The sequence below is a fragment of the Rutidosis leptorrhynchoides genome, chromosome 4 (assembly GCF_046630445.1).
Source record: "Rutidosis leptorrhynchoides isolate AG116_Rl617_1_P2 chromosome 4, CSIRO_AGI_Rlap_v1, whole genome shotgun sequence".
Lineage (NCBI taxonomy): Eukaryota > Viridiplantae > Streptophyta > Magnoliopsida > Asterales > Asteraceae > Rutidosis > Rutidosis leptorrhynchoides.
The window spans coordinates 497,836,720-497,863,023 of NC_092336.1; the positions used below are offsets into that span (position 1 = coordinate 497,836,720).

General features: G+C 36.5%; 2 protein-coding genes across 4 annotated transcripts; both read right to left on the reverse strand.

The window, feature by feature from the left end:
- LOC139839532 (pectate lyase-like) lies at positions 1-14,977 on the reverse strand. 3 transcript variants are annotated; one of them, XM_071829613.1, is made up of 5 exons: positions 14,839-14,977; positions 14,656-14,747; positions 12,670-12,824; positions 1,421-2,315; positions 1-353 (listed from the first exon to the last, which is right to left on the reverse strand). In XM_071829613.1, the coding sequence occupies exons 3-5, from the start codon at positions 12,804-12,806 to the stop codon at positions 129-131; spliced, it is 1,257 nt and encodes a 418-aa protein (XP_071685714.1). In that variant the 5' UTR covers positions 12,807-12,824; positions 14,656-14,747; positions 14,839-14,977; the 3' UTR covers positions 1-128. The 3 variants fall into 3 exon arrangements, with proteins under 3 accessions (XP_071685714.1, XP_071685713.1, XP_071685715.1); XM_071829612.1 differs by having other exon boundaries at positions 14,843-14,888; XM_071829614.1 differs by lacking the exons at positions 14,656-14,747; positions 14,839-14,977 and adding an exon at positions 13,290-13,388.
- Positions 14,507-24,998, reverse strand: LOC139842414 (protein GAMETE CELL DEFECTIVE 1, mitochondrial-like). Its single transcript, XM_071832556.1, has 6 exons — positions 24,971-24,998; positions 23,912-24,347; positions 21,467-21,511; positions 15,202-15,391; positions 14,843-15,119; positions 14,507-14,747 (listed from the first exon to the last, which is right to left on the reverse strand). The coding sequence occupies exons 1-5, from the start codon at positions 24,996-24,998 to the stop codon at positions 14,919-14,921; spliced, it is 900 nt and encodes a 299-aa protein (XP_071688657.1). The 3' UTR covers positions 14,507-14,747; positions 14,843-14,918.
- Positions 24,999-26,304: the final 1,306 nt, after the last annotated feature.

Below are 26,304 nucleotides of genomic sequence, written 5' to 3' on the forward strand. Positions count from 1 at the left end.
TGTAACTTCAATGTACAAGTTGGCTAACGTGTTTGATCAATTAGCTATGTACCAACTAATATAAAAATCAAATACAAATAAAATCTTACAGCAATTTAATTGTTATGCGTAATTAACTATTGTGTTACCTAGCAAGGTCTGCCTGGTGTGCATGCTAACATACCAGAGTATCGTGTGAGCAGACCGACAGCTGAGCCATCCTTAGCTTGAACCATATGCTTTTTGAGTTGTTGAGCGATCTCTGAACGGTCACCCGATGCTACGAAGAATGCCCCGTTTAGATAGAGGTCATTCACCGTTCTCCATCTCCATTTTTTCCATATTTTTTTAGGATAGTGATCTCGATGGGTTATCTGCAATCAAATATACTACTGTTATAAATATATGCAATTTTAACAAAAAGATTGACCAAGAACAAATTTTACACTTCCACAAAGAACTGCATAGAAAATGACGTGTCTAATTGTATCCAAGGTTTGCAAAATTTGCTACTCGGAGAGTACTCAGTCGGGACTTTGGATTGAGTAATTGGCAACTCGGGGATTAATCGGATTGAAATTTTTTATACATCTATATAATTATTTCAATATTGTATGTGTAAATATAGAAGAAAACCATAAACATAAACACAAATTTTAACATGGCTATCTAAAAACATAAACATAATCCTTCAAATTTTTTAAAAACTTTGTTATTTACATAGTTGCTCATTTGTTTAAAATACTACTATATGTGTCTTCTTTTATGGCTATCTCGTATGGTTGCATCTCCCTAGGAGCACATAACTCTTACAGGTACGTATGTCTGCACTATTTCGTTTGGATGAGCAGCTCTGGCCGGAGGTCCTTTAGGAAGCAATCTCTTGGCTCTCGAGTAGAGGGAGGGACGATCTTATCTAGTCGCGGGTTCTATACCCGCAAGTGGAGTAGGGATTTCCTTCTAGTCTAGAGTACGAGGAATGATTGCCTACACTCCACCTCCCCCATACCCTACATTCGTGGGATTGGGTATTGTTGTTGTTGTTGTTCATTTGTTTAAAACTCTAAAATTTACATATTCGTTCATTTGTTTAAAAACTCTAAAACATTAGCTGAAATTCATAATAAAATTGTTGACCAATTTTGACTTTAACAGAATCTGACAAACAAATCCGATTTTAACTCATTAACCGAAGTTGACCAATTATTTAAACGGAATTTGGAAAATCGGATCAGTGTTCTTTTTAATAATCGGGAATCAATCGAGAGTGTAATGGTGATTAATTGGAAGTATTCGTTTTTTTTTTTTTTTTTTTTTTTAAGAGCAAAGCTGTAAAGAGGCACGTGATTTGGTACTCCGCCTTCAACGTCTAGTTGATTTTGCATTAAAAAAAATTGTGACTCTATAGTCTATAATTTATCATAGTAACATAATAATGTACCTCTTTTGCGTGGATGTTATCAGGAGCCCTAAATCGGTTGCCTTGGCTAATAATAGTTGGGTTCCTGCTACCCCCAATAGCATACATATGCCACTTGTTGTAATCATTGTTCACTACATGAAAAAATCCCCATCGACACGCAGGCATCCTCTGCACACATCCATTACCAAAACGGTTAAACGCTATCGTCACTTGCATTATCTCATCTCCCGAAAAACTATCATGCGCCCCCAACAACATTACATCATTATGATGATTAAATTTACAGTTAGAAATCGTTATAGCGGTGCTAGCCATAATAGCATCTATTAGTCCATCTTTACAATGATCCAACGACACATGATCAACCCACACTTTACTAGAACCAAATATCGAAATACCGTCTCCATCACTAACTGTTCTTAATCCATAATGATGTACCGAATCTCTAATCATGCCCCCACATTTGGACACAATGTGATGTATTCTGATTCCATGGATGATGACATTATGTACAAATTGAATTGTGAGTCCCGCTCCATATGCTATGTGAACTTGAACGCCCCGACCATCGATGGTTTTGTCGTGGTTCAACATAAGTTCTTGTTTAAGGGTGATTACCATTGATCTTTGAAAGATGATCCATAATGGTTTGTTTTGGATCACTCCGTATCGAAGGGTTCCTTTTTTTGGATTCAATACATCGTTGTCCGAATTATCTGTTACCACGTATATACGACCACCCCTGCCACCTGTCGTATGCTCTCCAAATCCACGCGCACATTCAGATAACGCTTGCCGGTTTTTAGCCCAGTCCTTGTTGCACCTCCAACACTTGTCTATAGGGTTCGTAGCCATGCATCTGCCACGTCCTCGTAGGTTTCTCCTTGTCGAGTTTGTAGACCCCTCCAGTGACCTACAAATTTAACATATAAAAAATATATTATTAACACTAATTATGATATTTTAATTATATAGCCAGGGAATTGAGCTAGACAGCAAATTTTATAATTTTTTGGTGAAAATACGGTAAAAAAAAATGGAAACTTTCACCAAAAATGGAAGGACCCACAACAAACGAAACAAAGATAACCGATAACAGCCATACTCACAAAGAAACCAAACAAACAAACCATGGACCACTAAACCTAAAAACCTCATCCACAACAAAATCTGTTGGGAAAGTTAATCTGATGAGTCAAAGTATTTTGCAGATTTTAGAGTCTGATGATGTTAGAGTCTGAGGAGCAGATGATGTTAGAGTCTGAAGTTTTCAAAAGTCAACTGCCGAATGATTTCTTGTTGATAAAGCCATTTGAAGATTCTGGAAGATCTCTTTTATATTTAGAAGATATATGATGATGCGTTTTTGTGTTTATCTTCCAGAATTAATCTCCTTAAGTTTAGCTTTGATCCTTGTATATCTTTTCCTATTTTGTAGAGTAGTTTGTTAAGAAACCAAATCTGGAAGATTTGGTTCTTCTTGTATAAATACACGTTTATGTTTGCAGTTTTTATAAAAAATATCAAAAACACGATTGTGCTTAATATATTATTGGTTTTCTTCTAATTCGTGTTCTCTTAATTTTCTGCACTTTAATTCCTATTGTTTGTGTGAAATTAAGAGTCTGGTGTTCATAGTTGAATTACTGTGAACTAATAACTGGTATCAGAGCGGGTAAGGTGTAAATCCGTCAAAGGTAATCTTTAAAACGATCTATTTTTCATCTTTGAAGAAATCAAGATGTCTACCAGTACAATTGTTACTCCAGTCATGGCTGGAAAAGGTGTGCCGATTTTTGATGGCACAGACTTTGCAACATGGAAGCTAAAAGTTCTATGGTTTCTTGGATCTGTTCATGAAGATGCAGAAACTGTCCTTACCACAGGACCCATTACACCAGGTCAAATGGTCGATGCTGTTCCTGGATCAGATACTGTTGCTGCACAACCTGCTTATTTTCGTTCAACTCCAAGAGAAAGATGGACAGAAGCAGAAGCTATAAAGTTTAAGCTTGACAGCAAAATAAGAAGTATTATTGGTAATGCTGTCACTGTTCCTATTCTCAGGAAAATTAGTCATGCCAAGACTGCTAAAGCTATGTGGGATCTTTTACTTAATGATTATGAAGGAGTCACAGTTGTTAAGACTCAAAAGAGAAAGAATCTGATCAGATGCTATGAAAACTTTGCTGCTGAGCCTAAAGAATCCTTAAGTGATCTCCACTCAAGGTTTCAGGTTTTGATAAATGATCTTGAAAGTGTTGGTATAGAAAAGACACAACAAGTTTTGTGTCAAAAGTTCATTGAATTACTACCTTCAAACTTTGAATCGGTTATTACTTCTATGGTAATAAGTGAGAAGATTGAAGGGTATGAGCTAAGTGAGTTGTTTGGTATTCTATCAAATTTTGAAGAAACACAGTTGAAGAACAAGATCAATGTTAAGAAGGTTGCTAAAGATCCAGAGGCAGCTTTGGTGGCTACTACAAAGAAGAACAAACAGTTGTTCTCCAGTTACTCTAGTAAGGTTGAATCTGAGGATGATGAAACTTCTGATGATAGTGAATCTGAAGAAGATGAGGAAGATGATGATCTGGAGGCCCAGATAGCTCTTTTGGCTCAGAGAGTTGAGCAAAGAAAGTTTGGTTTTAAGAAGGGTAAAGGTAAGAGTTCATTTGATCCAAAGAAAGCTAAGTGTTTCAAGTGTGGTAAGATAGGGCATATAGCTGCTGATTGCTGGTCTAAGGTTGAAGGAGGTTCAGATTCCTACAAGTCTGTTGACAAAGCAAGAAAGTACAAGTTGAAGTACAAGAAATTAAAGAATGAAGCTGAGAAGGCAAAGGGTAAAGAACAGGAGAAGGCTTTGTATACTGAAACATGGGAGGATGAAGATTCATCATCAGATGATGAGGAAGACAAGTGTTTTATGGCTTTAACTGAAATGGTTGGTGGATCCAGTAATTTTGAAGAGGATCTGAAGGCTATTGAGAAGATGGATATGGATAGTTCTTGTAATAAAATTTCTGCCTATAAGGTACAAAACTTTGTGAACTATTTTGATAATGAAAAAGTGAGAATGTTTCAGTACTTGTTGCTTGACTTTAAGTGGTGTTTAGAAGACATTGATAGGTTAAGAACACAAATCTTTGATCTTAAACAGTCAATTATGGAAAAAGATGCTGAAATTAAAGGATTAAAATCGTGTGAGGCTGAATTAGACACTTATAAAATGGCATATGCTGAAGAAACTAAAAGATTAAATACAGAATTAGGAAGATCAATTAAAAGGTCAAAACATTATGAGTCAATTTGTAGATCTTGGTGTGTATCTTCTAAAAAGAATTCTGATGCTATTGCCAAACAAATTCCAGATGATGTTAAGGCTATATTAGGTGAAAACTACATATTAGACAATAATGTGGAAGCTGATCCTAATAGATTTAAACCTGATATTTTACCAGATACTTTTGTAAAGTTTGATGGTGATAAAAAGATTTTGACAAATGCTTTTGTAAAATCATTAGATCCTGTTGAGCCTTTAGACATCATTGTACTTGAGAGCAGAGATCCTTTAGAGTCTGAAATTTTGTTACCATCAGACTCTAACTGGTCAGAAAGTAAAAGTCAATCAGAGTCTGAACTTGAGAAATCTTCAGACTCTAACAGTTTAGATTTGAAAATTAAAAGTGAATGTTCTGACCAGGAGTCTATCACCCATGAGTCAAGTTGCAAGGACATATCTGATTTATCTTCTGTTACTAGTACCAGTCCAGATTCTAAAAGGTCAAAAAGAAAGTCAAAGTCCAAACAGACTAAGACTATTCGAAAACTTAAAAAGGAAATTTCAAAACTTAATAATGTAATCAAAAGTAAAGAGAAATCTCCTGTTAAGAGTACATGTTGTCTTCCAAAGAGAATTGAAAAGTGTTGGAAACCCAAAGTCTGTGAAAGTGAAAGTGTTTTGAAATCTGTTAAAGACAAGTTGATCTGGATTGGTAACAAAGCTTTTGTATGGAGAGTAAAAGATTCTCCTATTGAACCCACTGAAAAGTGGGTTCCCTCCAAGAATTAATTGTGTAGTTGTTTGTGTCTTGTGTAGCAGGGTAGTAAGTGGTATCTGGATAGTGGCTGCTCAAGACATATGACTGGATGCAAAGAACATCTTGTAGAGTTTGTAGAAGAGAAGGGTCCTCCTGTGAGATATGGTGATAATTCTGTTGCAAAGACAGTTGGTTATGGTACTGTGAAAGCTGGTAGTGTTACTTTGATGAAAGTTGCCTTAGTTGAAGGGTTGATGCATAATCTGCTAAGTGTTAGTCAAATTGCTGATGAAGACTGTGAAATAAGAATCAGAAAGATAAGCCATGTTCTGCTTGTATTATGGGTAAACAAACCAAAACCAAGTTTCCTTCAAAAACCCTGGCTACCATTTGTGATCCACTTCACATGCTTCATATGGATCTGTTTGGTCCAATGAATACTAGTAGTTTGGGTGGAAAAAGGTATACTCTTGTGATTGTTGATGAGTATTCCAGATTTACTTGGGTTATTTTCTTGGCTGCAAAGAGTGATGCTCCTGAAGAAATCATCAGGTTGATCAAAAGAGAGCAGGTTCAAAAGGGTATTCTTGTTAAACAGTTAAGAAGTGATCATGGTACTGAGTTCAAAAATGTTACTTTAATTGATTTTTGTGAAGAATCTGGAATTGGTCAAAACTTCTCTGCTGTAAGAACTCCTCAACAGAATGGAGTTGCTGAAAGAAGAAACAGAACCCTTATTGAAGCAGCTAGAACTATGCTATGTCAATCGAATGTAGCTTTAAGGTTCTGGGCTGAAGCTGTAAACACAGCATGTTACACTCAAAATAGGTCACTGATTGTGAAGAAACATGGTAAAACTCCTTATGAGTTATATCACAAAAAGGTGCCTACTATTCATTATTTTCAAGTTTTTGGGTGTAAGTGCTACATTTTAAATCAAAGAGATCAGCTTGATAAGATGAAGCCAAAGTCTGATGAAGGTATTTTTATGGGATATTCTTCTGTATCTAAAGCTTATAGAGTTTACAATCAGAGGAGAATGAAGATTGAAGAATCTATCAATGTTTCTTTTGATGAAAGCTCCTTAGAAATGGATCAATCATCCAATTCTGAGAATTCTGCACTTGAAGAAATGTCTAAGTTAATTTCAGAGAACATTGTTCAGACTCTGGATTCAGAGTCTGAGTCTGATGAACAGTGGTCAGACTCTAAAAATATTATTGCTGAAGGTGTTCATACAGAAGAATCTACACAAGAAGAAGAGATTGTTGTTAATCAAGAGAGTGGCCAATCATCAGATACCACCTCAGATCCCATTGTACCTATCAGAAGATCTTCAAGAAGCATAGTTCATCCAAAGCATCTTGATGATTATGTTGTGGATACTACAGGGTTACCCAAGACTAGTTCTTCTAATCAGGCTGCTGTGTCTGAATCTGCCATAGCTAATTTCTGTTTGTTTTCAAGTTTTCTTTCACTTATTGAGCCTAAGAAGATTGATGAGGCACTAGGTGATGATGACTGGAATGAGGCTATGACTGAAGAACTTACAGAGTTTGAAAGGAATGAAGTATGGGAATTGGTTCCAAAGCCTGATGATAAAACTATCATTGGCACAAAATGGGTATTCAGGAACAAGGTGGATAAAGATGGTATTGTTATCAGAAATAAGGCAAGGTTGGTTGCTCAAGGGTACAGGCAAGAAGAAGGGATAGATTATGATGAGACTTTTGCTCCTGTGGCTAGAATTGAAGCTATCAGATTGTTTTTGTCTCATGCTGCTCACAAAGGGTTTAAGGTATCTCAAATGGATGTGAAGAGTGCTTTCTTGAATGGAGTTTTGCAAGAAGAGGTGTATGTGAAACAACCTCCTGGTTATGTAAGTAAGAAATTTCCAAAACATGTTTACAAATTGAAAAAGGCATTGTATGGTCTGAAGCAAGCTCCAAGAGCCTGGTATGATACCTTGTCAACATTTCTTCTAGAAAATAATTTTTCCAGAGGAGCTATTGACAAGACTTTGTTTGTCAAAAAGGACAAAGGTGATGTGCTACTTGTTCAAATTTATATAGATGACATTATATTTGGGTCTACTAATCCTAACTTGGGAAAATGGTTTTCTGATATTATGTCAAAAGAGTATAGAATGAGTAATTTGTGTACATTAAACTATTTTCTTGGGTTGCAAATAAAACAAAGTTCTGAGGGTATTTTTATAAACCAGAGTAACTATATTGCTAACATGTTAGACAAATATGGTTTCAAAAATTGTTCTTCTATAAGAACACCAATGAGCATTTCTGAAAAACTTGATAAGGATGAGTCTGGTAAACCCACTTGTCAATCAACCTATAGAGGTTTGATTGGATCTTTGTTATACTTAACTGCAAGTAGACCTGATATAATGTTTGCTACATGTCTTTGTGCACGTTACCAATCTGACCCTAAGGAGTCTCATTACAAAGCTGTGAAAAGGATTTTTAGGTACTTAAAAGGTACCCCTAACCTGGGTCTTTGGTATCCCAAAGACTCAGGGTTTGATCTAATTGGTTACACAGATGCAGACTATGCAGGTTGCAAGTTAGACAGGAAAAGCACTTCTGGTGGATGTCAATTGTTAGGTGGAAAACTGGTTAGCTGGTCTAGTAAGAAGCAAAACTCTGTTGCTACTTCTACAGCAGAAGCTGAATATGTTGCTGCAGGAAGCTGCTGTGCTCAATTACTTTGGATGCAACATCAACTTTTGGATTTTGGGTTGACATTGTCCAACACTCCAATCATGTGTGACAATGAGAGTGCAATTGCTATTACTGAGAATCCAGTGTTTCACTCAAGAACAAAGCACATTGAAATCAGACATCATTTTATAAGGGATTGTGTTGAAAAGGGCAAAGTGTATTTGAAGCATATTGGTACAAAGGATCAATTGGCAGATATTTTTACTAAGGCACTTAATGAAGAAAGGCATTTTTATCTTCTTGGACAACTTGGAATGTTAAATCCATCTAGTGAAATGTTGTCTAGTGATGACTCTTCCGGAATCTGATGTTTTAATGAGTCTGGATGAGGTAATGCTATTTCAGAGTCTGAGATGGTGTGACTCTGGTGTATTTTTGATGTAATTTTGTGTAAATTATTTTCTATCTTGAGTCAAATAAAGTTTTTTTTTTTTTTCTTGTTCTGTTTTAGGTAAGTTTATTTTTCTTTATTCTATTTCTTATAATAAAAGGGTCAAAACTGTAACTTTTTGAGGAGGTAAATGGTAAAATTTTTGGCGGTGTCAGAATTATTTAATAGGGTTTAAATTTTAAATTTTTTTTGTCAAATCAGTCGATCATCTCAAAACCCTCATCTGTTTTTCGAAATTCTCTTGCGATTACAATGGCGAACATGAAATTCATCCCTTTTGTTCTGGAACCAACTGAAAGGATGCATCGAGCAAAGGATTTTAGAGGTAATAAGGAGGTACAGGTATCGGTGAACAATAGGGTAGCTTGTGGTAGAATTCCAGAAGGGTTTGCTAATGAGGGATATGAGGAATTGATGCTGTTTATGAGGAATCATCCTTTGAAGGATGCCTTCTTTAAGACAACGGTGATGTATCCTGAGATGCTGGCTGAGTTCTGGTACACTTGTAATGGGAACAGAGAAGCAAGGTCAATTACTGGTACTTACAGGAATGGTAACAACACCTTAACAATTACTGAAAATCATTTAAGGGCTGCTTTAAACCTTCCTTTTAATGAGAATTTTGTTCGAACAGCAGCAAAATCTGCTGTACGAAATTGTTTTAACCTAGTTGGTCAGCCCTTAACCAATTCTAGTGTCAAAATCAGTATGTTCAGTCCAAGGTGGATGTTTCTATTGTCAAATATAATCAGAAGTTTGAGTTTTAAATGTGGGAGTCTAACTGAAATAAATGATTTTGAGGCTCATATTTTTGATGCCATGGTAACAGGGAGAAATATAGACTTTGCACGTCTGTATTTTAATGAACTCTTAGTGCTTACTGAAAAACCTTTAAGAGATCACAATGTGCCATTCATAAGATTTATGAGTCTAATGTTTGAACAAGCAATGACACCAATTTTGTACAATGGTTTGCAAACTTTTAATGTCTATGAGTACAGGTATTTACCTGAATGCAGTGTCAAAATGTTTCATAGGCACATTGTTGATGGTCAAGAAGTCCCTCTTACAGCTGCTATGATGCATTGGGTCAATTTGGGCCGTGCAGACCAACCTGCAGATCCTGAGCAATCAGAATCTGAAGGGGCATCTTCTTCAGGATCTGAGCAATCAGAATCTGAAGAAGGTCACAACAATGGTCAACAACATTCAACAGAATCTGAACATTCAGTTTCTACCCCCCCAATTACTCCACCCCATATTGTCAATCAAACAGAGCAGGCTGAAGATATGGTTGAAGAAACACCACTTCAATCTAACCCATCTTCACCCACTGCTACTGAGCAAATATCTTCATCAAACAACCTTATGAACTCACCAGTTCATACAGAGAATACCACCATACTTGAACCCTTAGATGATTCAGCACCTGTGAATTCACCATTACAATTCACTAGGCAAGATGGTGCTAGTACTGTTTCTTCACCTCTGCTAGAGGTTGTTGCAAGCAGTGCTTTGACCTTAACCAAACCTGATAGGTTAGTTAACTTGGATACCCACATTACAGTTACTGATGCAACCCCCTCAGTTAACTTACAAACAGAGGTCCCAATCCTGGACTCATCAAACCAAATTCAACAACCTACTGAAATGGCCAAACCTACTTCTACCTCAGACTTAAGTCTGTCACTACCTTTCCAGAGCATGTCATCCTTACACACTCTTGCACAGGCTGCCAATGCCACACTCATGTCACAGGGTGTGGTACAGGCCTCAACACCTTCTTTATCCAAGGATTGCTTTTCTTCACAACAGGAAAGTCATGAGGATATACCAACCATACCCACATCTATTGACACTGCAGGTCAGACTGAGGCACCAGTTGAATTGGTTGGCTTGAATAAGGCTTTGACTAATTTGACTAAGAAGTTTGATGACAAACTATCTGTTGTGCAGTCTGATCTTTCTAAAAACTTTAATAATAATTTTGTTTCAAAATCAGAGTTGATGGAGGTGAGGAGGTTGGTTGGGGAGTTGCAGGGTGGTGCTGGTAATTCAAATTCTGTGGTGATGTTTAATGACAGGTTGGATGTATTGGAAAAGAAAGTTGATGGGGTAGAAAGTTGTTTTACAGGGTTTGCTTCTGATTTGGTTACTTTAAAAAATCAACAAGCTGAAATCTGGGAAATCATATCTTCTCTTCAGGTGGATGATGTCAAAAAGGGGGAGAAAAGAAAGAGAGTTGATGATGCAGAGGTTGCTGGTGATAAGAATAAGAGAGCTGCTGTTGAGGGGGAGAATCAAATTGAGGGGGAGCACATTGTTGTTGATGAGGTTGTGGTTTCAGAAAATGTGGTTGAGAATGTTACTGTTGGTGATGAAATTGTTGCTGGTGGTGTTAAGGATAAGGGTAAAAATGTTGCAGCTGTTGGTGAGATGATTGCAGAATCTGCTGGTGATATTTCTGAAAATCCTGCGGTCTTGAATGATCTGAGAGCTAAGTTGAATAAAAGGTTTAGATTTAGAAGGTATGAAGGAGAAGTGTTGAAGGTTGAAATTGATAGGACTGAGTATGATGGAGTGTGTTTGTTTCTGACTTTATCTCATGCTTCTGATAAAAGATTAAGGGTGAAGTTGAATCAAATATTGAGGTTAGGATTTTGTGAATGGAGAGGAATTGCATTTGGTTTGAGAGGTTGTGAAGGTGACAGGGTGATTTTAAGTGAGGTGTTTAAGAGGATTTTTATGTTTGTGCATCTGGTGTTTGAAGAAGGGTTTATTAGTTTGAAGGATTATGAAGTTTTCTGTAAAGCCTTTAATTTGAGAAAGAAAGAAAGAAGGGTCAAGAGGATAGTTGATACATATGCTGTTCCTGAACATATGGAGTTTATAGATGATTTTTATGTTGAGTATTTGGATGCATTGCTGGTTAAAACTTCTAATGGAAGGAGAATGTTGATTAGAGTGGATCAGTTTGAGGATGCTAATATTGAGCTGCTATTAAGTTTGATGACAAGGTGTGAATCTCTGCAGACCTTACCTTTTCGAAGAAAGTTGTTGATGCACTTGTACAGCAAGATCAGTATGATGAAGAAGATCTCACACATGAAGCATAAGTGCAAGCTGATTGAAAGAGAGGTCAAGAAGTTGATGGGTTAGTAGCTTGAATTGTTTTGACATCATCAGATAGGGGGAGATTGTTGGGAAAGTTAATCTGATGAGTCAAAGTATTTTGCAGATTTTAGAGTCTGATGATGTTAGAGTCTGAGGAGCAGATGATGTTAGAGTCTGAAGTTTTCAAAAGTCAACTGCCGAATGATTTCTTGTTGATAAAGCCATTTGAAGATTCTGGAAGATCTCTTTTATATTTAGAAGATATATGATGATGCGTTTTTGTGTTTATCTTCCAGAATTAATCTCCTTAAGTTTAGCTTTGATCCTTGTATATCTTTTCCTATTTTGTAGAGTAGTTTGTTAAGAAACCAAATCTGGAAGATTTGGTTCTTCTTGTATAAATACACGTTTATGTTTGCAGTTTTTATAAAAAATATCAAAAACACGATTGTGCTTAATATATTATTGGTTTTCTTCTAATTCGTGTTCTCTTAATTTTCTGCACTTTAATTCCTATTGTTTGTGTGAAATTAAGAGTCTGGTGTTCATAGTTGAATTACTGTGAACTAATAAAATCAAACAAGACAAAAAAAAGGACCAATGAGCTTGCTACCCGATACTTATGATCCCTGGGCCCACGTGTGTTTGGCTTGAATCAAAGACAGGCGCACGTTCGAACCCGTTCCTTCACATTGTGGGTATCTAGGGGGAAGTGTTTAAAGGCATGGGTCCCTTTTGGGGTGGGATTAGTGGTTGCAAAGGGTTAAGGTGTCCTTGCCATAATACACTTTACATTTTTGGGAAACAAAAGGCTAAAAAAAGGATTATTAATTATCCATGAAGCAACGTTGAATCTTTATTATCTCGTTAAAAAGGATTCAATTGGATGAAAGTTTTTGAGGTGCATATGCCCTAATAACCATCTCCGCCCCTAAACATAACAAACATATACATTGATCAAAATAATTACAAAGACGTACTCACTCTTGGACTTGTTTGCTGAAATTGAGGACCGCTGATTCGGGATTAGGATTGTATGCTTTATAAGCTGCATTTGTGGCATTGTGAGCACGTTCTTCCATGAAGCCATCTAAATGCGCATTACCTGTATTCGGGCTCATTGTTCCGGCTAAAACAGTCTGTACAATGGCGACAAACGCCAATAAGGCGAAAAAGGGCATGAGAGATTTGTATCTATTCATGCATAGGAATGGCATCATTAAGTTTATTATAATTCTAAATATTAATATTATTAAGGGAACCACTGGGGGAATCTAACCTCAGTGATTCGCCTTCATGGCTTCAAATTTTGTAGAATCGTAATTCTTTAAAACAAAAATTTTATATATACAACCGTTAACTTTTGGCTACCAGAAATAGCTAATCTATACCAAGAGAAATATTGTATGGTCAAACTAAATTAACCCTTGATCTAAAATTAGAAACAAGTTGGTAGATAATTTTTCCTTTTAATTATTAATTTTTTATTTTTATTTTTGAGAAATACAGTATAATAAGTTTTTTTTTCTAGCTTCACTACTGTTTCAGTATTATAGTGAACTATGTTACCAACAAATCGCTTTTTATTTAGAACGTCAACTAACATTCTTATTCCACCACCGAGCCTTTGACAGAGTGGTATCTACGAGAACTTTGTGGAATTCCTGCGGGTCCCGAGTTGAAATCCTAGGGGAGGCTGGACTTTGTGGTATTGCTTGGGTTTCCTCTGGAGCGTGTGTAGCATGGCAAATGATCGCGAAGGTGGTTAATACCCCTCTGAGTAGGGTGATGCCGAAATAGCCGTTAAAAAAACATTCTTATTCCATAGCAAATATTAATAATAAATAATAATAATAATAACTACTCGTAATATATTATTGTATTTTCTTTCTACCAATCACCCCCTCCCCAATTCTTGTCACCTTATGGGGTTTATACGAAACAGAATGTAAAAAATTATCGATCAATAAAATCTGAACATTCAAAAAGAAAAAAAAAAACGAAAACATCATCCAAAATGATCACGCTTGATCGTGTTATGGTTATCCTGATATTTGTAATCATCCTCCCAGTTGCCTTTGCAGAAGAAAATCATAATCATAATAATCCGTCACATATCGCAAAAGTTGATGAGTTTTATAAAGAATGAGCTGAGAAAGCTGTAATTGAGGCCATGAGATCTTTTCAACCAAACCCAGAGGAAGTTACCAAAACCTTCACCGAACAAGTTGACATGTGAGTACTTTTGTCTCTTCGTATCCAACGATTTATTGATTTACACAGTTATAAAGATCTATGATAGGAATACAATTTGGATTATCATCAGATATCCTTATTTAGTATTAACCGTCCCCTCAACAGTTTTTCGGGTCAACTAGGATGTCATGACTAGATCACATTTAAATGTGGATTATCATCATTTACATATAAATGATGATAGCTTTTTGTAATTTGAAAAGGTCGTATCCAAATTAACAAATGCCGAGAAAGCAACTAAAACCTGGCGCAACTAACAGAAGATAAACGAGGCTGTTCATGAGGAAACATGCACGGTTATTTGGACATGTAAATTACGAGACATAAATTCAACTGTAATGCAAAGGAGCACTCGATACTTTTTATTCTTCACTATTAAGTTTCAATGGTAATTCTCATATTTTGGTTTCACGGCTAGATCACATTATAATGCCTTTCTTCATGACTAAAACTAATATTGATGGATTGTGGAAAGTAGTATAAGAAATGTGTAATGCTACACCAAACAACGTCATTTTATGATAAATACATGTTAGAAATTGGAACGAACAGAGGAATGGTACCCAAGTATGATGTGAAAGTTATCGTTGTAAAAAACTCGAGGACGATTTGTTAAGCTAGAGATAAAGCTAAAATATAGTATAAGGTCGATCAAGACTAAAAATAAATAAAAATAGTCTGCCATTAATACAGATCAAATGATGATTTACATACCGAACTGGAAAAAAGGGGATGCTTTAAAGATGGGTGTCATGAGTCTTTAGACATATTTAGAATAACCGCTTTGCTCTTTCCACCTAATAAAACTACAAAACAACGATAGGTTGAGATCAGTTCGACATTACAACATGATTCAAAAACGCGAAAAAAAGAGGCTTTACAGAATGTATATGATACTTGCTTTATTATTTTGATAGCTGGAGTTCTGTAGCATTTTGATAGGAATCCAATACGAGGATGTAAATAACAAATATTATCTATCTTCCTTTTTTGGTTGTTGTAGCACTTGGTATCTTGTCCTCTTTAAATGGTTGGATGGCTGAGTCAGCAAGACTAGGTAGTCTTGAAACACTACCGTTACCTCTTCTTGCATATGGTCCTAATTCTTCAATCATGTACTTCCATCCATCGATTGGTCTTCTTCGACTAAATATATGTTGCTTAATAAAGCTAGCTATCTGCTCATACATACATACTCAAAAAGATAAACACCTTTGTCCCTAATGATTGAAATATAATAAAGAGTACAAAAACAAAAACCTGGTGTTTGCTGAAAGCAATCCGACGTTCATACTCTTGAACAAGAATGTCTTCTTCTCTTTGAGACATTTCCCAAATGTTGCCATCTTGACCCTTGGATGTTGTTTCCCATCCATCCGGCTTATTATTTAAATCCCAAGAATCTTTAACTTTTGACTTATTCAAATCAGTGCTTCCAGACTTGAATATCCTGCAAATAAAGCCGAAAGAAACTTAAAAATAAGGATTACAAATTGCAGGCTTGATTCCTAACATCAAATATAATTTATATATTTACATATGTTTTAGAGCAAGTGATTATTCTAATCCCTATGTGTGACTTTTAAAAGTCAATCCTACTTGCTTAAACTAAATGAACAAATAGTATCGATATTTTTGTAGGTAATCTAAAATTGTATGCAAGGCATCAAATATGATAAAGAGGCCATCCATTAGTTCGTTAAAGATCATTACTTATAGTGTGTCATTCATTTCAAGAGTGATTCAAGATGAAAACCTAAGAACTACTTGCATGATCATTCAGTCAATTTTGAACATTATGGTATTCCAAATAATTTCAATATCTCTAAGGCCTATAATCTATGTTGAATGTGACGTGTTTAGGATGGAGCATTAATTATACTATTAATCAACAGGTCTCTGTCTGATTTCATTATTGGGTTTCTGTTAAATCACTTGAAGATGCCGTATCATTTCATTCATAGTGTCTCAAATGTATCTAAGCAAACTCCCATTAGCAACTCCTGTTAGAAAGAGATGATCGCCTGGACGTTGGGAGACACAAATTTGAGAGAAAATAACTCTATTACTCACAAGAATAGATTACACGAGTATTTACAAAACTCTAAAAAAAAACTCTCAAAATCACACACACTATCTAGGTTGTGATTACACTTCTCTGAGTGATTTGGGATGATTTACAATGGAAGTTTGCATCTCTATTTATAGCAAAAATTCTATGGCGGTTGATAGGTGTGAACGAGGAAGGTTGGCGGAAGTTGGCGGCCGTCATCGTGTTCAAGTTTGCTTCTTCTTCATGAGTTGTTCAAAAATGTCTTACTTTGAACATCTAGAAAGATTAGGCTGGAAACCACTGGAAACCATCAATTCTCCCCCTCCAGCCAAATCCACGAACATTCCAGTTATGTCTCTGCATAACTCCAACTTCTCTCGAGTCACCACCTTTGTTAACATATCCGCAGGATTCTCCTTTGTATGGATCTTCACTAGTCTCAACAGTTGTCGATCAATTACCTCGCGTATCCAATGATAGCGAATATCAATATGTTTTGTACGGGAATGGTACATGGAGTTCTTGCTCAAATCTAGAGCACTCTGACTATCACAATATACCTTGTACTCCTTTTGCTTGATTCCAAATTCTTGAAGATAACGCTTTAACCACAACATTTCTTTTCCAGCTTTTGTGGCAGCAATATACTCTGCTTCAGTTGTGGATAATGCAACACACTTCTGTAGTCTTGACTGCCATGAAACGGCTCCCCCTGCAAAAGTGTAAATGAATCCTGAAGTAGATTTCCTACTATCAGGATCTCCGGCCATATCCGCATCTGTATAGCCTTCCAAGATTGGATCAGCTCCCCCGTAACAAAGACATAGATTCTTTGTACCTTTAAGATATCTGAGAATCCATTTTACCGCATTCCAATGCTCTTTCCCGGGGTTGGAGAGAAAACGACTCATAATTCCCACTGCATGAGCAATATCGGGCCTCGTACACACCATTGCATACATCAAACTTCAAACTGCTGAAGAATATGGTACTGAAGACATCTCCCCGATCTCTTCCTTGGATGAGTTGCTTAACTTGAAAGTAATGGCTAATGGAATGCTAACAGGTTTGGCATTGTTCATATTGAAACGTGAAAGCACTCGTTCAATATACTTCTCCTGAGATAGCCATAACCTTCTATTCTTCCTATCTCGGGTAATCTGCATTTTCAAAATTTGTTGAGCCTGTCCTAAGTCTTTCATGTTAAAAGACTTAGAGAGTTCCTTCTTCAGCTGGTTGATCTTCGTTGCATCTTTCCCTACGATTAAAATATCGTCTACATATAGTAGAAGAGCAACGAAATTTCCTTCAAAAAACTTCTGAATGTAGACACACTCATCTGCTGCAGTTTTCTTGTACCCTTGACTCACCATGCACGAGTCAAACTTCTTGTACCACTGCCTAGGTGCCTGCTTCAAACCATACAAACTTTTCTTCAGCTTGCATACGAGGTTATCTTCTGAAACCTCAAAACCTTCCGGCTGCTCCATGTAAATGTCTTCATGTAAATCTCCATGAAGAAAAGTTGTCTTTACATCCATCTGTTCAAGCTCCAAGTTCATACTTGCGACCAATCCAAGTATGACTCTAATTGAAGTCATCTTGACTACTGGTGAAAATATCTCGTCAAAATCAATCCCTTTCTTCTGTTGGAATCCTTTGACTACAAGCCGTGCTTTGTATTTCATCACTTTTCCACTACCATCCTTTCTCAGCTTGAACACCCATTTATTTTTCAGTGCCTTCTTCCCGCATGGAAGTTCTACAATCTCATAAGTTTGATTTTTTTGCAGAGAATCTATCTCATCCTGCATTGCGAGCAACCAATTTTCTTTATCCTTATGAGTTACTGCTTCATGAAAACTCTCTGGTTCTCCATCTTCAGTAAGTAGAAGGTACTCGGATTCCGGATATCTACTCGATGGAATCCGACCTCGTTCAGATCTACGAACTTCTGAAACATTCTGAGGAGATCCACCATCATCTTGACCTTGTGATGGTGCTGGAACGTCTGGAAGATGGGGTTGTGGCTCCCCCTGCTCAGTATCGTCATTTTCCTCATTATCTTCTACTTCTGGCATTTCTTCTTGCACTGCATAATCATTTCTCATGAATGATTCAGTTGTTGCCTCTGGCACCTGAGCAGCAACATTTGTCTTCTGAGATATTGTGGGCTTTTCAATATCTTCTATTGTCTGGCTTTCATGGAACACCATGTCCCTACTTCTGATCACCTTTTTCTCCTTTGGATCCCAAAATCTGTATCCAAATTCTTCATCTCCATAGCCTATGAATATGCATAGAGTGGTCCTTACATCCAGCTTCTGCATGAGCTCCTTGGATACATGTGCGTACGCCAAACATCCAAATACTCTTAAGTGAGAGTATGATGGATCCTTTCCAGACCAAAGTTTCTCCGAAACTTCAAAATTCAGTGGTACTGATGGAGATCGGTTGATCAAGTAACATGCTGCTCTTACTGCTTCTCTCCAGAATGGCTTTGGCAGCTTAGCCATACTGAGCATGCTCCGAACACATTCCATGATTGTTCGGTTCATTCTTTCTGCTATACCATTGTGTTGAGGGGTACATGGGACCGTCTTCTCATGTCGGATGCCATATGATCTGCAATAGACATCGAACTGCCTGGAAGAGTATTCACCTCCGTTGTCGGATCGAAGACACTTTAACTTCTTTCCTGTCTCACGTTCTACCATGACATGGAACTGTTTGAAGTAATCAAAAACCTGGTCCTTCGTCCGCAAGAAATATACCCACACCTTTCGAGAAGCATCATCGATAAACATTAGAAAGTATCGGCTGCCGCCAATTGATTCAACCTCCAAGGGACCGCAAACATCAAAGTGTACCAGACTGAGTAACTCTGATCTTCTCGTTGAAGAGGAATTAAACGAGACTCTATGTTGCTTACCAAACAAACAATGATTGCAAGGATCTAGTGCAGCGTCCTTGTCTACATTGATAAGCTCCTTCTTTATTAGGGTAGACAACCCTTTCTCACTCATGTGACCTAGTCTCTGGTGCCATAAATTTTGTGAAGCCTCCTTTTCTGCAACATTAATACTATCTGTGCAGATCTTCATATGAGTCTTGTACAATGTGCCACAAATGTGTCCCCGAGCGACTATCATAGCGCCTCTTGACAATTTCCATGTGCCTTTACTGAAATGACTATCATAGCCCTGTTTTTCGAGAGCTACTCCGGAAAGTAAATTCAGCCGAAGATCTGGCACATGGCGGACATCCTTCAAAGTGATTGTGCTCCCGGAACTTGTCTTTATCTTGACATCACCAATTCTGACAATCTCAGCAGAACTGGAATTTCCTATCTTCACAGCTCCAAAGTCTCCAGCTTTGTATGTTGTGAAGTATTCCTTATATGGAGTCACGTGGTAGGAATCTGTAGTATCTACCACCCATTCTGTTTCTTCTCGTGAGGCGTGAAGGCATGTCTCATCATGAGTTGAACAATAAGCTACATCACCAGAGATAGTCACTAATATTTCTCCACCCTTATTCTTCGGCTGTGAACTGCTTTGACCTTGTTCCTCTTTCAATCTATAGCAGTTCTTTTTCATATGTCCCTCTAATCCACAATGATGGCATTTATATGTTGGTTTTCTGCCATCAGCTGACCTGCCCCTGCTCTTGCTTTTGCCTCTCCATTTATTTTTACTACTCATTCGCTGTCTCCCCCGATTCTCTGTGACAAAGGCATGGGTCTGATCTGTGCACATGTCCTTTCTCCTTGCCTCTTCACTGAATAGGGCATCCTTGACCATTGACATGGTAAGTTTGCCATTCGGAACTGAGTTGCTGAGTGTTACGACCAGTGTTTCCCAGCTATCGGGAAGAGAACTAAGTAGCAATAGCGCCTGAACTTCATCGCCAAGAGGCATCTCTACAGACGATAACTGGTTGACCAAGCTCTGGAACTCACTGGTATGCTCGGCAACTGAAGTTTCACTTTTGAGCTTCATGTCGACTAAACGCCTCATTAGTAAGGCTTTATTCCGAGCAGTCTTGGCCTGGTACATGTCCTCCAACTTTTTCCAGAGGGCATATGCGTCTGTCTCTTGTGCAACATGGTGGAAGACACTATGATCAATCCAGTGACGGATCTGACCAATAGTTTTTCGGTTTGATTTTTTCCAATCTATCTCTTTGGCGGAATCAGGGTTTATACCCTTCAATTCAATAGGATCGAACAAATCTTTACAGCTGAGGAGATCTTCCATCCGAGGTTTCCACAGCGTGTAGTTTGTGGCTGTGAGCATAATCATAACTCCCGAAGATGATGTTGACTCTTCTATGGACATTATCACCTTACAAATAATTTTTCAACACAAACGGGGTTGAATTGTAGAAAACAAAGATCACCGTTACGTCCGGAAGGGTTGAAAATGGTGGAATAGACACTTCGCAGCTTAAATTTCACTTACGGGACAAAATTATAATTTTTATAAACTTCAGGGACCAAAAGTGAAATTCTGAAAAATTTCAGGGACCAAATTGTAAAATTTCAGAATTGCTACAGTACTGCTACAGGAACTTGCTACACTACAGGAACTTGCTACAGTGCCACCAGCTGCTACAGTGAATTGCTACAGGACTGCTACAGTGACTTGCTACAGGACTTTCTTCTACGGCGAAAATTCCGGCGAGTTGACCAAACTTTGACCGCGTTTTCTGGGCTCGTTATAACTCTGTTTAAGTCACCGTTTTTTGCGTTGGACTCGGTTCGACGAGACGAATCCAATGGTACACTCAAAATTGGATTTTGAGGAAACTTTAGAAGACCCAAAAACTCAACCAACGTCTCTAACCAAGCTCTTGATACCACTTGTTAGGAAGAGAGGATCGCCTGAACGTTGGGAGACACAAATTTGGGAGAAAATAACTCTATTACTCACAAGAATAGATTACACGAGTATTTACAAAACTCTAAAAAAACTCTCAAACTCACACACACTATCTAGGTTATGATTACACCTCTCTGAGTGATTTGGGATGATTTACAATGGAAGTTTGCATCTCTATTTATAGCAAAAATTCTATGGCGGTAGATAGGTGTGAACGAGGAAGGTTGGCGGAAGTTGGCGGCCGTCATCGTGTTCAAGTTTGCTTCTTCTTCATGAGTTGTTCAAAGATGTCTTACTTTGAACATCTAGAAAGATTAGGCTGGAAACCACTGGAAACCATCAACTCCCACAAATACGTTAACTAATACTTCTCAGCGTCGTTTTTAATTGTCAGTGGGAATTTTACAAACTCTCTAGGGAGTATTTAAATGCATTTTAACTGATGATGACTACAACTTCAAGTAGCAATAATAGATAGCAAAAAATGTAAGCAAATTTTCGAACCATGTAAAACAGAATGCGTGTGTATTTGTGTATGCATTTACGAGAGAGAGAGAGAGAGAGAGAGAGAGAGAGAGAGAGAGATTACTCAGAAGCACTGTTAAGAAATCTGTCGAGATTGTAATGACCCGAAAATTTGCGACTAAATTTAAACTTAATCTTTAAAGGATTAATGATTTTGACACGATAAACAAAGTCTGTAAAACTGAATCTCAAAATTTTTGAACTATTCAAGTACCCTTCGATTTTCTCAACGATTCGCGAACAATTATATGTAAATAGATACATATATATACTATAACTTGAAAACGTAACAAAATTTTAATTGCATAATACCGTACATTAAACTTATTGGTTTATATATCTAATTAAATATATATGATTTCAAGTTATTTAGTAAACGATAGTAACATTCGATTATTGATTTGATTGATATTTAGATAAGTTAACTAAAACGTTTAAGATGAACCAGTAAAACACTAATTTGATAAAGTATTTTCAAATTGCTACAGTACCCAAAATGCTACAGTGTTTTCGAAAATCACTATTTGCTACAGTAAAATTTACTTTGCTAAAGTAAAACACTATTTTAAAAATGTATTTTAACAAATAGTGAGACGATGATTTATAGAAGTAAATGACCAAAATACTCGAAAGTTTAAGATATACTTTGAGTGGTATAGTTTAGGAATAATTTAAGGCTATATTTTAACAAAGGTACGAGTCACGAAATGTAAAATGCAAGTTTTCTCAGCGTACGAAAGGACATTCGAGAAACCGGAACCGGGACATAAGTCAAGTAACAACGTACGACTTATCGGAACAAAAGTTACAAGTTAACTATGCACGTAAATATAATATAATATATAAATAATTATATAAATTAAATATAATATATATTATATTTAAATATGTCGACAAACTAAAATACAAAACGATTGTGAGCTGGAAAAAGAGGCCATGCGATCGCATGGCCATTGTGCCTCAGACCCATGCGATCGCATGGGAAGGCTGGGCAGGCAACCTCTATAAATTCAGTCGAATTCTTCCATTTTTTTTACACATATATTACTCCGTATTTATATTATTATTATTATTATTATTATTATTATTATTATTATTATTATTATTATTATTATTATTATTATTATTATTATTATTATTATTATTATTATTATTATTATTATTATTAAGATTAATATTATTATTAATCTTATTATTATTATTAGTAGTATTAATATTATACATAAAATACTACGACGAGGTCTTGAGCGTGTCACTTTCAAAACGAGTTTCCGAGCGAGCTAGAGCTAAGGAAAATATGGGTTATTACCAAGGAGGTTATGGGTAATGTTCGGGGGTAATTTTGTGAAGCAAACCTCGTGTTTATCATCTCCGATGCGTCTACGTGCTTTCCTACAATATTGTATATCAATATTTAACTGTGAGTTTCATTGATCCCTTTTTATACATATTTTTGGACTGAGAATACATGCGCTGTTTTATGAAATGAATACAAAAACTAAAACTGATTTGTGTGAGTTTCATAAGATCCCTTTTACTCTCTACATTTTTGGGCTGAGAATACATGCAAATGCTTTATAAACTGATTTACAATATTTATATGTGTGAGTTCATTTGCTCCCTTTTTAATTGCTTTTGCAATCTATATTTTTGGGCTGAGAATACATGCAATATATTTTAAACACAATGGATACAAGTACATACTTAATTCTACACTGAGTTTGAACCGAAAATCCCTTAGCTTTGGTAACTAGTAACTGCCGGTTATAAGAACTGGTGGGCGCGAATAGTGGTATATGGATCCATAGGGCTTGATATCCCCGTCCGAGCTAGAGCACTAGCCTTTTAACGGACGTATGCTATTTGAGAAGCGTACACGTTGGTTTACGTGTATTATTAAGATGATTATACAAAGGGTACAAATTATATATACGTTAAGTTTAGTTACCAGGGTGCTCAATTTCGTAGAATATTTTGATAAACGTTTCGGATGAAACAACTGAAATCTTGTGATCCACCTTTTATGTAAAACCTATTGATAAACGTTTTAAATAAAACAACTGAACTTTTGTAATCCACATTGATATACGGATTATGTGTAACATTAAAACTATGAACTCACCAACCTTTGTGTTGACACTTGAAGCATGTTTATTCTCAGGATTCTAGAAGTCTTCCGCTGTTTGCTTATACGTGATACAAGATATGTGCTTGGAGTCATACATGCTATATACAAGAAACTTGCATTCACCAAACCATTACCATGTATCTTATTTTGACTGTATTGTCAACAGATGTATTATTGTAAACCATTTAAATGGTGATTGTCTATACGTAGAAATCATCAGATGTTAAAAACCTGGAATTTATATATTCATTTATGAAATACCTTTTCAAACGAATACAATGTTACAAAATGTATCACATAGAGGTCAAATACCTCGCAATGAAATCAATGAATGACGTGTTCGTCCATATGGATTTGGAGCGATCGTCACAGAGATCATCACCGGTTGCGGACTCACTCAACTTAGCCTCTTCCATCATCTCAATTTCTTTAACCCATAAACCCGCATGAACCCATTGTTTCTGAACCCTATAATCCCTCTTCATATTCTCCAAACGTTTCAATCCTTTCTCATCTTCTCCCTCTCTTTCACCCCCACCCTTTTTCCTCCTCTGCTCCCAATTATCATCCATTTCTTCAACAAATGACTTTGTATCCGCATCCAAAACCTCCGGTGTATCGAAGATAGAAAAATTGACATCTGCTTCCCATGGTGCTCGATTTTTCCCTGATAAATATTCAGGGAGCCATGCTGTTTCCCAAGCATCATTCCATTCATCTCCACCACCAGTCGCCTTGGTTGACAGCCTTTGTACACAAGCAGTCAAGGTTGAGCTTTTAATTGCTTGACGCCTTATAATAGATGATAGATTGTGACCTATAACACCAAATTATTTTGTCACACTTAAAAGATATCTTGCCTGAGTCCATAAACAACTGTACTACACGTAATAAGTTCATTAGAAACTGACACAGAAACTTGGACAAAAGAAACCAAATTCATTTGAAAACTATTAGAAAAACGGGTACAATCAAGCAAGCATTTAGGACTTGGTTTGACAGCAAATTGATGCTAACATGACACGAAAGTCAAAAGCTGATCTGTATTTTGACTTTCATCTATTGTTGGTCTTTTAATAAGGGCATATATAGATGAGCCCAATATAAGAGACTACTACTGTTGGTCTTCTATCTATTGGAACAAAGCAAAGAATGAAGCGGAATGGTAACACACACTCGATATGTAAAGCCCAGGACCACATGAGAGCAGCCAATCATGCATTATTTTCCGGCAACATCATACTTTAGAATTTAAAATGGAAGCTTATGACTATCTAAAGGGCACGATTTGCAGTACTATAGAGAATATTTTACATAACTATGGGTAGCTAGATCATTCGTATAAACCCACACAACGTGTATACAAATAACAACGAATATAATGGTACGGAATGGAAAATCAATCTTATAATATATTGAGTTGGAAAGATAAAGACTTACAATTGCGGTACAAGGGGAGTTGAACCATCGTTATTAGCTCCGAACTTTGAGGTTTAGGGTTTGGTAGTGGCGAGTGGAGAAGCAATCAACGAGGCAACAACTGGTGGTGATAACTGATAACTGGAGAAGGAAACCGAGAATGGAGCAGATTATGAGTAACAGATAGGAGTTTATGGCGTTGGCGGGGCAAAGTCGTCGGAGAAGAGAGTGTACGAGGGTTATAAAAATGAACACCGACGAGGCTTGAACTTTCATCAAAAAGGGAAAATGGCACCAAAAAAATTCATTGTTCATTCATTCTTCTACATTTGACTTGTTATGTTATGTGAGGTTACCTTTTAGGTCACCTTTTAAATATTTACATCTTTAGTCCTTCGTATTTGTAAATTCTAATTTCTTTAATTCTTTTGTTAAATAAAACTTTTATATCTTCATACATTCATCATCATCTTCATCTTGTTTATAACCTTAAAAAAAAAATTAGAAAACACAAAATACATATTGTTCATAAGGTTCAGTGCAAACTTCAAGCTTTCAAAGGAAGAAATTGCTTTTGTTCGAGAGAGTTTGTCTCCAACATGTGAGGTAGGCAAATTCAACCCGTTTACTAATTTTTAATATCGACAATGGTCCTAATAGATTGAATGGATTGTTATCTATTTATAATTTGATGTCCTGTTATTTTTTTATGAATAAATAGGGCCCAGATGGCGGTATAAGTGCTTCAAGGTATTGCTATATGGGAGGATTTGATGCAACAAGGTGATCAATACGTTATGCCCCTCTGGATGGTTAAAGGATCGTGTTCCTGTAATGCGATTCGGGTTTTCTCCCGAACGCGTGTGTGTGCAAATGATGAGTGTCGTTGAAATAAATGATACGCTGCTGCAAGCTTGCCGTTCAAAAAAATGATGATTCAGTATCTTGTAAAAACATAGATTTTATATTCTAATTTTGTGCATCATAATAACATAATCAATATGTTTTTTTATACCAAGGGGGCTCGTATTGGTTTTTTTTTTTTGGCATGTTTTTACAGCAATTGTGCAGCTGGAAAAATGTTTGGAATACCACTCCGTGGAACACATTCGCATGCTTTTGTTAGCTCATTCATGGTTCGTTTAATATATATAGTCATTTGAAAAATCTTTTTGATATATATATATATATATATATATCTATACTATATATAATTTGTCAATGTAGCTGACATCATTATTGCTGACGTGGCATGTTATGATATTAGATATTTGTAATCCGATGATGTCAGCTTAAAAAATAATCTGATCAATTTAATTTAATTAATTAAATATAAATAACTTAAAAATGGTTAA